At 42.7% G+C, this 12,918-nt stretch overlaps 1 protein-coding gene across 7 annotated transcripts; it reads right to left on the minus strand.

Annotated features, from left to right (window-relative positions):
* Window positions 1–326: 326 nt before the first annotated feature.
* Window positions 327–12,421, minus strand: LOC130865471 (zinc finger protein 585A). 7 transcript variants are annotated; one of them, XM_057756548.1, is made up of 5 exons: window positions 11,904–12,005; window positions 8,720–8,814; window positions 5,212–5,338; window positions 4,665–4,756; window positions 327–3,278 (listed from the first exon to the last, which is right to left on the minus strand). In XM_057756548.1, the coding sequence occupies exons 3-5, from the start codon at window positions 5,289–5,291 to the stop codon at window positions 940–942; spliced, it is 2,511 nt and encodes an 836-aa protein (XP_057612531.1). In that variant the 5' UTR covers window positions 5,292–5,338; window positions 8,720–8,814; window positions 11,904–12,005; the 3' UTR covers window positions 327–939. The 7 variants fall into 7 exon arrangements, with proteins under 7 accessions (XP_057612531.1, XP_057612572.1, XP_057612540.1 ...); XM_057756589.1 differs by lacking the exons at window positions 8,720–8,814; window positions 11,904–12,005 and adding an exon at window positions 12,340–12,421 and having other exon boundaries at window positions 327–2,970; window positions 4,680–4,756; XM_057756557.1 differs by lacking the exons at window positions 8,720–8,814; window positions 11,904–12,005 and adding an exon at window positions 12,340–12,419.
* Window positions 12,422–12,918: the final 497 nt, after the last annotated feature.

Consider the following 12,918-nt stretch of genomic DNA (forward strand, 5'->3'; position numbering starts at 1 on the left):
ACCTTTCCCTTCAGAGTTATAGATATTGCTTCAGACAACCAGGATACATTTCTCTTTAGAGTTATAACACTTAAGAGGTATAGCCTGGTTTCTGAAGGCCAGGATATCTTTCCCTTCAGAGCTGTCACACTTACAGGTATGGCCTGGCTTCTAATAGCCAGGATACTTTTCCCTATTTGAGCTGTAGGTGTAGCCTGGCTTCTGAAGGCCAGGATAATCCTTCCCTCCAGAGCTGTAACACTGACAACTGGTACCTTATGAAGTGGGTTACAGGTCCTGGTATAAATGACAAAAGAATCCACTTACACTCTGAAGTTTTTGTTAGTATATGTTTTTATTGTGGTCTTTCTCATTTTTGAGATAGGGTCTTACCCTGTAGCTTAGACTAGCCTTGAAGTCATGGTGACCCTCCTGCTTCTGCCCTTCCAAAAGGCTGGAATTATAGACATGAAATGCCATGCCCCATCCTGTAGTATATGTCTCTCAACAGAAGTACTGGGTATGCATAAATATGTTAGATTCAACCAAGAATGCAAACATACCCACAGGTTTGTTAATGTTTGCAACAAATAACTGACAGAAAAAAAGACTATCGCTATCGCTATGGTTTTATCATTCAATTAGTTGGCACTATATCTATCCCAACAGTATTCTCATTAACATGGTTAACAGTCGTCCTTGTGAAGAACTTGGTAATAGTGTTCCACTGAATTCCTTCATGAGAAGTTTCTATTGTATCAAATGGATGCAGTTTCTTGGCATGTACTAAGGTCCTTCTCCATAATCCCTTTAAGCAGCTTCTCTGGGTCCTTTTCTGAGCAGTAATGTGTAGCACTGACACATGGGCGTTTTTACTTACAATAATATACATAGCACCCCATTTCACAGAAACAACGATTACAGTAAGATGAGACCTCAGTGAGTTTTTCCTCATAATGTTTAAGTGTGAATACTCTGATGCACACTGAGCACCGACTTCTGAACAAAGCCTTTTCCACAGACTATACACTTATAAGGTTTATCTCCACTGTGTGTTGTTTGGTGTTTATTTAAGTTGGACCTATCAGTGAAGGCCTTCCCACATTCAGAACACACATAAGGCTTCTCTCCTGTATGAATTCGCTGATGTACTTGAAGCTGTGATTTCTTAGTGAATGATTTCCCACAGTCACTACACTCATAAGGCTTCTCTCCAGTATGAATTCTATGATGTGTAATCAACTCTGACTTCTGTCTGAAGGTCTTCCCACATTCTGAACAGACGTACGGTTTCTCCCCTGTGTGAGTTTTTTGGTGCTTACTGAGATTTGACCTACCACTAAAGGCTTTCCCACATTCGGCACACACATAAGGTTTCTCACCTGTGTGGATTGGCTGGTGCACCAGGAGCTGAGATTTAGAAGTAAAGGACTTCCCGCAGTCATTGCATTCATAAGGTTTCTCTCCGGTATGAATTCTTTGATGAGTGATGAAGTTTGACTTTCGGATGAAAGCTCTCCCACATTCAGTACACACGTAGGGTTTCTCCCCTGTATGAATTTTCTGATGCACAATCAGTATTGATTTCTGATTGAAGGCTTTTCCACATTCGTGGCATTCATACTGTCTCTCTCCAGTATGAATTTTCTGGTGTATATTGAGGTGTGATTTCTGGGTAAAGGCTTTCCCACAGGTACTGCAGCCATATGGTTTCTCTCCGGAATGAATTCTCTGGTGTATCATCAGGTCTGACCTCTGAGTGAAGGCCTTTCCACATTTTGAACATACATAGGCTTTTTCTCCTGTATGTGTTTTCTGATGTGTGATGAGATTTGACCTGTTAGTGAATGCCTTCCCACATTTACTGCACATGTAAGGTTTTTCTCCTGTGTGAATTCGTTTGTGTACATGGAGTTGGGACCTGGACGTAAAGAGTTTTCCACAGTGACCACATTTATAAGGTTTTTCTCCAGTATGGATTATCTGGTGTGCAACCAAGTGTGCCTTTTGGATGAAAGCCAGCCCACATTTCATGCACACATATGATTTTTCTCCCGTATGGATTCTTTGGTGCACTGTGAGAGCTGACTTCTGGGTGAAGGCTTTTCCACAGTCACTACACTGGTAAGGTTTCTCTCCGGTGTGAATTCTCTGGTGAATGATTAATTCTGACTTATAGGTAAAGGCCTTCCCACATTCCGTGCAGATGGAAGATTTCTCTCTAACTTGAGCTTTTTTATGTGCAATGAGGTTGGAACTACCGCTGAAGATTTCCCCATACTCAGCAGACAGATAGGGCCTCACTCTTGTGTGAATTCGTTGGTGGACCTGGAGCTGTGACTTGGAAATGAAGGACCTTCCACAGTTATTGCACTCATATGGCTTTTCTCCGGTGTGAATTCTGCGGTGTGCAGCCAAGTGTGTCTTCTGGATGAAAGCCTGTCCACACTCGATACATATGTAGGATCTCTCTCCTGTATGGATCTTCTGGTGCATCTTGAGTGTGGACTTCTGTGTGAAGGCTTTGCCACACTCAGTGCATGCATGATGTCTCTCTCCTGTGTGGATTTTCTGATGAATAATGAGGTCTGAGTTGTAGGAGAAGCCTTTCCCACACTCACTGCATTCATAGAGCTTTTCTCCAGTGTGAAACCTCTTATGTCTGAAGAGAGAAGAGACTTGGAAAAAGGACTTTCCACAGTCATTGCATTTATAGGGTTTCTCTCTAGTATGGGTTTTCTGATGTGTAATGAATTCTGGCTTTTGTGAAAATGCCTTCCCACATTCAACACATACATAAAGTTTTTCTCCTGTATGAGATTTCATATGTACTTTGTACTGTGACTTCTGGGTGGAGAGCTTTCCAAATTCAGCACATTCATATGAATTCTCTCCAATATAAATCTTCTGATATTGATAAGGTACTTGTTCATAATTGAGGGCTTTTCCACATTGATTTTGGTCCCATAATTTCTTTCCTGTTACAGTATGCTCAGCATTGGTATAAGATGAATTTTTATCATATTCAGTAATCTTTTTAATTCTCTCTGGCCCATTATTTTCATTATGACTCTGTAATTCTAAATTATGCTTCAGATCATTCCCAAGTGAGTCACACTGATGGGGTCTTTTGGAAGGCAGAACAATGTACGGGTTCACATGAATTATTTTTCTAATGACCTTAGATCCACAATGACTCTTTGTATCCAGTGTCTTCTTGATGAAGATAACATCACTTGCTGATTTATTTTCTATTTGCTGACAGGTCTCTTTCTGGCCACCAATTTGCTGCAATTCTTCTGGAATGAAATATGAGAAAGCATCATGTAAAGCTATCTTCTTGCTCAATGTGAAACATGCTATTTTAGTTTGCAGTCCAGCTAGAATCAGCTACAGCTAGCAGAGGTTACATGGTGTGGTGCAAATGGCTCACCCAGGATGAGCACAGAGACACTAAGGGTAATAACTTGATGAAAAAGGTTGTGGTCGACAGGAAACATCCAGGTACATAAAACATCAGTTAGAGGAAATAATTAGATACATGTATTACGTACAAGCAGATGTGAACAAAATAAAGCAAAGAACAAGGTACACAGAGCAAACTGGCATGTCTATACAGTTAAATAGCTCAAATTTATTTTAGACCTCATAACATGGATGATTTTTAAATGTTTCCATTATACAGAGGGAGGAGGATGTGAGCAAAAGAGAGAAAAGAGTATACAAACCCCATATCGTAAATCTAAAACAGAAGATTATAATTAAATGCAGGCCTCATCAGTAAAGTACAGTAACAAAACAGTAGCAATGCTGGGCAGTGGTGGTGCACGCCTTTAATTCCAGCACTCAGGTGGCAGAGGCATGCAGATATCTGTGAGTTCGAGGTCAGCCTGGTCTACAAGAGCTAGTTTCCAGGACAGGCTCCAAAGCTACAGAGAAACCCTGTCTCAAAAAACCAAAACCAAACAAACAAACAGCAGCAACAACAGAAAAATCAAGTAGCCAGGAAGAAAGACCGGGTCAAATGTGTACTCACTCAGGCAGCATTAAGATGAAGCTTGGTAAAGGGTGATTAATAGTGTCAAACACAGCAGACAGATACTCTATAGGTTCAGTGAGAAGGATTCTCAAATCATAAGCTAGAGGAAAGGCAAGGTAAGCTGGGAAGCAACGAGAAATCTCATGTAGTAGCCACAAAAAAACAGGAGGAGCTGGGTGGAGATTTGGTTCTGAAGCAGCTCACAGGGTAAGAAGAAAATGGGATGTATGAGTATAAATATGTATATCACAAAGTAATTATGAAAGAAAGATTCATAAATACCTGTGTATATAAATAAAGACTAAGGCCATGGAAAAGGTGTGAGAAAAAAGTCAATTAAAAAAAATAAAAGAAAAAAAGAATGAGGTAGATTAGCACACACTCTAGAATCTATAAAGTTAAGAAGACAGAAATAATAAAGTTCACCCGAGCAGAAGGCATTCAGTTACTTGAGAAGTCAATGTTAAGGGTCCTCAATCAAGCAATACAAAAAAATGCAGAACTTTTCCCAGAAGTCACCTTAACAGCATTTCTAAGGTGTCAATCCTGTTCTAAGGTGCAATCCTGCTCAAGATGGCTGACGTTTTCTCTCTTGTCTTTTTTGAGGATCCCTTGCCTCCCACCTAAACAGGTTACACTCACTCACCTACACAGGGCTGACATGGCTCTCCTTTTGCAATGCCCATGTCTCCTTTCCTTGCTCCAGCATGAAAACCTCTGTCTTGGGAACCTGATACCCTGTTCAAAGAAAACAGTAAAGGACTGGGTCCAACTACTTATGTTTCAGAGTCTGATCTGTTGGGTCTTAGTGTGTAATGAGAGTTTGTCCTTAAGTAGCCACAGATCTCTATGAACAGAGCCATCTTAAGAGTGCACAAAGGAGAAAGAAAACCCTGGTTGCAGGGCTGGGGAGATGCTCAGCAGTTATGAGCACTTGTTCTTAACTTGACTTGGTGTCACAGCAGCCACACTGGGCACTCACAACTGTAGTGCATGTGATGCCCTCTTCTGGCCTCCAAAGGTACTGCATTTTCATGCATGTAAAATAAAGAAAATAAAGAAACAAATCTTAAAAGAACCCTAGTCAAACACAGACAAAAACCATGACATATTGAAGATACCTCACAGCGGCATCCAATTGAGAACAGAATACGCTCAGTGAAACTCCGTTACAGACAAGGGGCTCTGCTTACCTACTGAGCGCAGGTGACTGTAGGTCTCCTGCATCACATCCCGGTAGAGGCTTCTTTGATCGGGGTCTAGGTGCCGCCATTCGTCTCTGCTGAAATCTATAGACACATCCATGAAGGACACTGACCTCTGTAAGAGCAAATTCCTGTTCAGTGGAAACGGACTCGGGGGTGGGTGGAAAAACAGTTAGAAATGAGGAATACAGATTTTGTTTTTGTCTTTCGCTCATTTGTAAAAGTCCCTGGAGAGTAATGCCAGAAAGACGGCCAAGAAGAAACACTGACACTCATCTCACAGCCAAAACAACAAATCAACTACGATATGTTGATGGAAATAAGCAAAGAAGATTGCTGGGGACATCAGAGGAGTCACAGGAACCCCACAGAAAACCAGGATGGTTAATTTTGTCAACTGGACACAATATAGAATCGTAGGAAGAGAGTATCAGTGAGGGGCTGTCTAGACCACAGGGGCCTATGGGAGAGTCTTGATTATGTCAGTTGGTATGGAAAGCCCACTGGGGTCTACACCATTTCCTAGGTAGGAGATCCTGAGCTGCATAAGTGGGGGGCAGAGCGAAGGGACTGAGCACAAGCATGCATGCATGCATTCTCTTTGCTCCTGACTGGAGAGGTGCTCAGCTGTGTCGAGTTCCTGTCACTGTGACATCCCATGACTGTAGCCTGGAACTGTGAGCCAAGTTAACCCTTGATCTATTATGTTGTTTTTGTGAGGTTTCTTTTTTCTATTTTAGCCACTGAAATAGGAAATGAAACTAGGGCAGAAGTCTCCATCTTCAACCCTACGGTTCCCTGCAGGCCTCACAGGTCTAAGCACAGTGAGGGAGTTGCTTGGAGAGTACACGGTTATTCTTTCCAAACAGAGCTGACACTGTGTCGTCCCCTGTGGTTCATGCAGAAGTCGTATTGCTTCACCTTGCTGGGTATAGCTTGTTCCAGGGGTCTGAGCTCAGCCCTTGAAGGACAGGGCGTGGCAGGCAACTTGGAGGGGCAGACTGGAAGGTTTTACAGTAGTTTGCTGCCATGGGTAGAATATAACAGAGCTATCTGGGGGACAGTGGGTCACCAGACAGATGGGTCAGAGGTGATCTCTCATGTATTGGGAAATAAATACTGTAATTCTTTGTATCCTATTATCATCATCAGTAAGATCCATCCATCATCATTTCAGGTGGTTGTCATCTTAAATTCCCACTCCTAAATATGCAGCTGTAGACTCCTTCCCTCCTTCCTTTCTTTCAAGATAGAGTTTCTCTGTGGAGTCCCGGCTGTCCTGGAACTCGCTCTGTATACCAGGCTGGCTTCGAACTCACAGAAATCTGCCTGCCTCTGCCTCCTGAGTATTGGGATTAAAGGTGTGTGCCACCAATGCTGGGCTTGTAGGTTTCTTTTTTTTTTTTTTGGATTTTTTCGAGACAGGGTTTCTCCGTAGCTTTTGGTTCCTGTCCTGGAACTAGCTCTTGTAGACCAGGCTGGCCTCGAACTCACAGAGATCCGCCTGCCTCTGCCTCCCGAGTGCTGGGATTAAAGGTGTGCGCCACCACCGCCCGGCTTTGTAGGTTTCTTGTGATTCTTATTTCTGAGCAGATTTTCTTCCACTCCTTTATTTTTAAGTAAGAAAAGCAGTTGCTGACAGATAGACCTGGAACTATCAAGTGGGCTTCAGTGTTGCTAGGAGCTGTACTGATAGGATTATCCAGATCATGGTACTCTCCGTGGTGTTACACACACACACACACACACACACTCACACACACTCACTCACAGGCAGTCAACATTAAAGAAGACTCACTATCTGGCCACTGGGACAGAAGACTGCTATGGAATATTCCTTTACACTGTGTCACTATGTCGCTATGATTGGTCTAATAAACAAGCTGACTGGCCAATAGCTGAACAGTGTTTGAGAAGAGCTGCAGGACAGGAAAACTCACCTACAGGAGACAAAACCAAAATATGTTGTGGGATATTTTGATCACACTCTGACACTCCCGAGACTGCCAATATAGTTTATTTTGAATCAGATGGCAGAGCTAGCTAGTAGCTAACCAAAATTAGCCATAGAGCTTTTGGAGGACTGAGAATATAGAGAGAGACACAGGAAATAGTAAGGAGGGGATGAGAGAAAGGCTCAGTCCTTTTGGATCAAGGAAGGAGAAAGAGTGGAGGTCACTGATTGCTTCTCCGTCACTTCTGTGATCAATCAGGTTCTTACCCTGGTATCTGACTCCCAAGTTTTTATTGATAAAGAATATTTAGATAAACACTTGAAAGGCCATTCTTTAATTATGCCTAAGCAGACAGAAATCACAGCACTATTCAACTGCAAAGCAATAATCATCCTCTTATTTCCACCATACAGACGACAGTTACTTCTTAACCCTGACATAGCAGTCAACCCTGGCTCCCCGCCTGACACACAATGACTGAGATATCCAACGCTGAAACTGCCCGACAGAACAGAAATGTCTTTAAGATTCAGCTGAGACTTGCTATTTGTGGTCAAAGCCTGAAATGAAATCCTACTATTTCTTAGAGATCAGAAAAAGAAGACTTTTTTTTCTAGGGAAGAATGTTATTCACAAGATGCTCTGTATTTACATTTAAAAACAAACTGCGGTGTGTGTCCAGCACACTAACTACTATTTTTGAAATCAGAAGAAAAAAGTAGTTGTTTTCAGGTATATAATGAAGCGAATAACCCATGGCAAACAATGTAAACTGGCCAACTACACTCGGTGACGGGGCATGCAGAGAACGAGGTGGGTGAGCCACCGTTCGTCTTTCCCCTGCGAGTCTTTCAACACAGGAATTTTTAGTGTTGCTTTTAGTTCCCCATATCTGAACTAATAGACATTGCCTATTCAAAAGAATTGAATCATTCCTAACAAACTATCACTGTATCACCAGAGGGATAAGACCTTCAACACTAATGAAAAAGACAAACATCAAGTGCTATACAAATGAATCCCAGAACTTGGGAGGCAGAATCAGGAGGATCTCTGTGAGTTCAAGGCAAGCCTGGTCTACACAACAAGTTCCAAGCCAGTCAGGGCTACATAGTGAGATTCTGTCCTTAAAAATAAATAAATAAACAAAGAAACAAACAAATAAATAAATAATAAAACACAAAAAAACCCACAAAAAAACCCAAAAAACAAAACAAAACAAGAAAAAAAACAAGGGTCTTTCATCATGCTCCACCCTCCAGCCTCTGAAGCCAGGGACACTTGCCCAGGTGTTCCTTAAGTTTTTGATAGAAAGATCAAAATTTGCTTCCTTAGAGTTTGGTTGCCTCCTATGGCCTATCTGCTCTTCCTCTGAGACTCTAGCAATAAATCAGAGGCAACTATTTTGTGGAGAAAGTCCCACCCCAGGATTCCTCCTGCTGACCTCACATGAACTTCCAAGATCCCCTGGGTTGAAGAGCAATTGCTTGACATGGTCACCCTGGGCCTCGACCATGTTCTCTCAGCAACCAGAAACTTACTGGTTCTCTAAGAAATCAGCCAGAGATGTGTGGACGAAGCAATCTCAAGTCTGGCGGAAGATCTTGTCAGGAGCCCCACAGAGATACCAAGAAACCTGGAAAGATCAAGTCCTTAGTCTTTAGCCATTCACCATCGAAAGACATCTTGGGCATCTGAAGGTACTACAAACTACAGAGCAGTGTTACTCAACCTGTGGGTCACAACCCCTTGGGGTTAAAAACCCTTTCATAGGGGTTACCTAAGGCCACTGGGAAAAACAGATATTTACATTACAATCTCTAATAGTAGCGGAATTACAGTTATGAAGTAGCAACAAAATTAATTTTATGGTTGGGAGTCACCATAACATGAGGAACTGTATTAAAAGGTCACAGCGTTAAGAAGGCTGAGAACCACTGGTCTAGAGGAATTGTCAAAATACAGTTAAGCCTCACACCCCCTGGCTTTGCTCCTGCAGGTCTAAGAACTTAAGAATTCATGCTTCTAACTAGTACCCAGAATGATCCTGAATTGTTGTACTACAGGGACTACACTCAATACACATTGCTGGGAGAGTAGAAAATCTAAGAAAATCTGGGCCTTGGGAGACATCTTAGAGGGTAAAAGGAACCTACTACCTGACAAGCCAAGGTCCATCCCCAAGACCCACATGGTAAAAGGAGAGAATTGACCTGCGTGGTTTGTCCTCCCTCCCCCACGCACACACCATGGCATGTGCTCAGGCACACTAACACACAGACACACATTACATAAAGGCAAACATCTTAAAATAGACATCAAAATGTAAAGACAACATAACCAAAATAAGTAAAACATATAAACCAAGTGTACTCAAGACATTGATTCTGGAATTGGCACTGCTAACTGGCTGCCACCCGGAAAAAAGCAAAGGAAATCAATCATCGCACGCTGTGCAGAGCACAAACTCAGGCAAGATTGAAAATTTAAATACATGCACTTTCAGACGCCTCAAAAGTATTGCAAGGATTCTGGAGTCTGCACTGCGTACCACCGTGCCATGGACTGTGTGTGGTGCCGTTCCACTGGGGAAACACGTGCTACAGCCTGCTCACCCCAGATTAGAGAAACAACAGCCGAAGACAGAATTTCACCTAAGTCCAAACTAGTGAGACCAATGAGTTTACAGGGTTCGCTTACACTGCACAGGGGGTACTGAAAAGAGCAATGGTGAACCCCAAACAGATACATCATATTAAAAGTTTCACCCCTTCATGGATGACAACCTCATAGACGCTGCATCACCAAGCCCTGCTTTTAACTAATCTAATCTTCCATTTCTTATATATAGTAGCACCTCTCGAGATTCCTTTCCTAGAGACTCTCAATAGCACCATGACATTCCCACAGACCTGTATCACTCAGTCTTGCTCTAGTGTCAGAATCTGGAGCAAAGTCCAAGACGGTATCTAGTTATGCACAGAGGAAGAAGCTTCCATCCATCACACACAGACGAGGAAAACTGAAGATATAAAAGATGGCACGCATTTCTGAGTAGACCACATCCTATGATAAAATATGCCATCATAGGGAAGGAGGAGCAAGACGACTCAGATGGTAAAGACACTTGCCACCAAGCCTGATGGCTCTAGTTTGACCTCAGGGGACCATGTGGTGGAAAGAGAGAACCAGCTCCCATGGGTTCTTCTCTGACTTCCACACTTGTGACATGGCAAGTCTGTGCTGCCCTGGAACACAAACAAATAGCTTTAACACACACACACACATAATGAGTGTGTGTGTGTGTGTGTGACAGAGAGAGAGAGAGAGAGAGAGAGAGAGAGAGAGAGAGAGAGAAGGGCTTGGAAGCTATAGCTCAGAGGTAGAACATTTGCCTAGCATGCTTGAGGTTCTGGGTCCAACACCTCCCCCCAAAAAAAGAAAGACAAAGAAAAAAGATGCCACAAAATTGAAATAAAGATACATATTATTGGGCTACAGAGATGGCTCAGTGGTTAAGAGCACCGCCTGCTCTTCCAAAGGTTCTGAGTTCAATTCCCAGCAACCACATGGTGGCTCACAACCATCTGTAATGGGGTCTGGTGCCCTCTTCTGGCCTGCAGGCAGAGTACTGAGAATACTCTATACATAATAAATAAATCTTTAAAAATAATTATATTATTTTTATCAAGAGACTAATAGCTTCTTTCTAATAAAAAAAATCTAGCAATTGCTTTTAAAAACCCAAGGGGCAAAAATTGAACAAACCATAGAAAACTTGCAAAAAGGAAAGGCATTTGGGAAATTAAGTTCTTTCACAAATTGATGACGGACACTTGAATTGCTATAATATCCCCTGAGCTATTTAGTCATACCTATTATTAAAAATACAATTAACTGGGCATAGCCTTTAATCCCAGCACTCAGGAGGCAGAGGCAGGCAGATCTCAGTGAGTTCGAGGCCAGCCTGGTCTACAGAGCTAGTTCCAGGACAGGAACCAAAAAGCTACAGAGAAACCCTGTCTCGAAAAAAAAAAAAAAAAAAAACATTGTATACATATGGAGAATTTTCAAATAGGTAAATGTATTATGTAAAAATATACATGTGTTGGTAACAATACACTTATAGCAATATATACCATCCCCCACAACTAAGCAGACAAAAAAAATCTGTAAGGTCATATGATATATTAAAATATATGCTTATTATACCACAATACAACTAATTAAAGAACGAATTATTTTTATGTAATAGATGTGACATTTATGAAAAGTTATTAAGGTATAGGCCATAAAGTATTTTTCAACTCGACCCACTACCCAGAGACATTATTTGAAACAGGAAATTCACTTTAAAATGACTCCTGGATCAAAGAAAGCAAATTTAAAAAAGAAAGCCAATTATATTTGAACAATAATAAAGAGAACTCTACAGAACAAAGGTCGCAAATCCTTTACATTAAAGAAGGCTATAAATTAATGAGCTAAACTTTCAGACTAGAAAGCGAACAGATAACAGACGCCACGGTCTCACGGGTCACTCAGCACAGTCCCGCTCGTCCCTCACACCCGTTACCCGCCCACCCTTCCACCGCCAAACTCAGAGTCCCGTTATTGACAGGAGAAATCCTCCCCAGGGACAACCATCAACCCCGCAGTCACCACCGCATCACCGCCTAACACCCACGCACACTACTGACTCCACAAATTCTAGCTGAAACCAACCGGAATCATCCCCGAAGACTTCTTGTTATTAACAGAATTAACAACAGAAATACTCAACAGCGGCAGCTCGGGCCAGAAACCACCTTCCGGGACTACGGCCACTTCCGGTCTTCCAAAAAATGTCCTCCTGGGCTATTATTAGTGCGCATGCCCAGCGTTACCTGGGCAGCTAGAGAAAACCAAGGCGTGCTCGCACACACGCACGCACACAAGCGCGCGCGCACACACACACACACACACACACACACGTGTAGCTTCAAGAGCCTCTGCATACGATTCCTTAAGTGGCCCTGAGAACATGGCCGCGTCCACAGATGCTTATTCGTGTAGGCCGCCATCTTTGAAGCTTGTCCATTCCGTACAGCAGAGGAATAGCTATCCAGGCCGATTTCACTGAATGAGCTAAAAAATTATCAGGTAGATAGAGTGCTGTGACCTTTGTCTGTTCATCATCCAAGAGGAAGAAGGTACTCGACATGGGATCATGAGTTCTGTTATATTTAGAATCCTAGTTGCCACGCTGAATACAGCGCCGTCTGCTGGAAGAAACCGCAGGGTACAGGGGATCCAGAAAAGACAAAAACGTTTAAGAGTGGGCTCGAGGGAGAAACCACTGGGAATGAGGGGAGAAACCAAGGTGGTACAGTCCGCTCTATAGAAAAAAAATCATTCATGAAAAAGGTTGACAGTTCAGGACGGAAATCTGCTCCGGAGAGAAACCCCAACAACCGAGGGAGGCGTCAGAATCAGTACCACAAGCAACTGAAAGAGTGTTAAAATCTTTAATGGGACAAACGACATTGGGAAATAGGGTACAAGCTGGGGTCAGTCCTGTGGACTATACCACAACGGAGGGGAGCAGTGGCGGTGTCCTGAAGGAAGCAGTAGAGTGCAGGCATGAAACCCATTCTTCTGTTGTCCTCCATCTAACCAACCACCTTGGGTAAAGCAGCAGGCAGCAATAACAAAACAAAATAATATCCGCCCAGGACCCCCATGGCCAAGTTCTCAGCAC

This window comes from Chionomys nivalis, chromosome 2 (assembly GCF_950005125.1).
Source record: "Chionomys nivalis chromosome 2, mChiNiv1.1, whole genome shotgun sequence".
NCBI classification, from domain to species: Eukaryota; Metazoa; Chordata; class Mammalia; order Rodentia; family Cricetidae; genus Chionomys; species Chionomys nivalis.

Coding starts and splice junctions, on each gene's coding strand:
- LOC130865471 (XM_057756557.1), bottom strand. CDS start 5,291: ATGGCGGCACCTAGACCCCGATCAAAGAAGCCTCTACCGGGATGTGAT. Junction 4,757..5,211: donor CAGTCACCTGCGCTCAGTAG/GTAAGCAGAGCC, acceptor TTCTTTGAACAG/GGTATCAGGTTCCCAAGACA. Junction 3,279..4,664: donor GCCATGTCAGCCCTGTGTAG/GTGAGTGAGTGT, acceptor ATTTCATTCCAG/AAGAATTGCAGCAAATTGGT.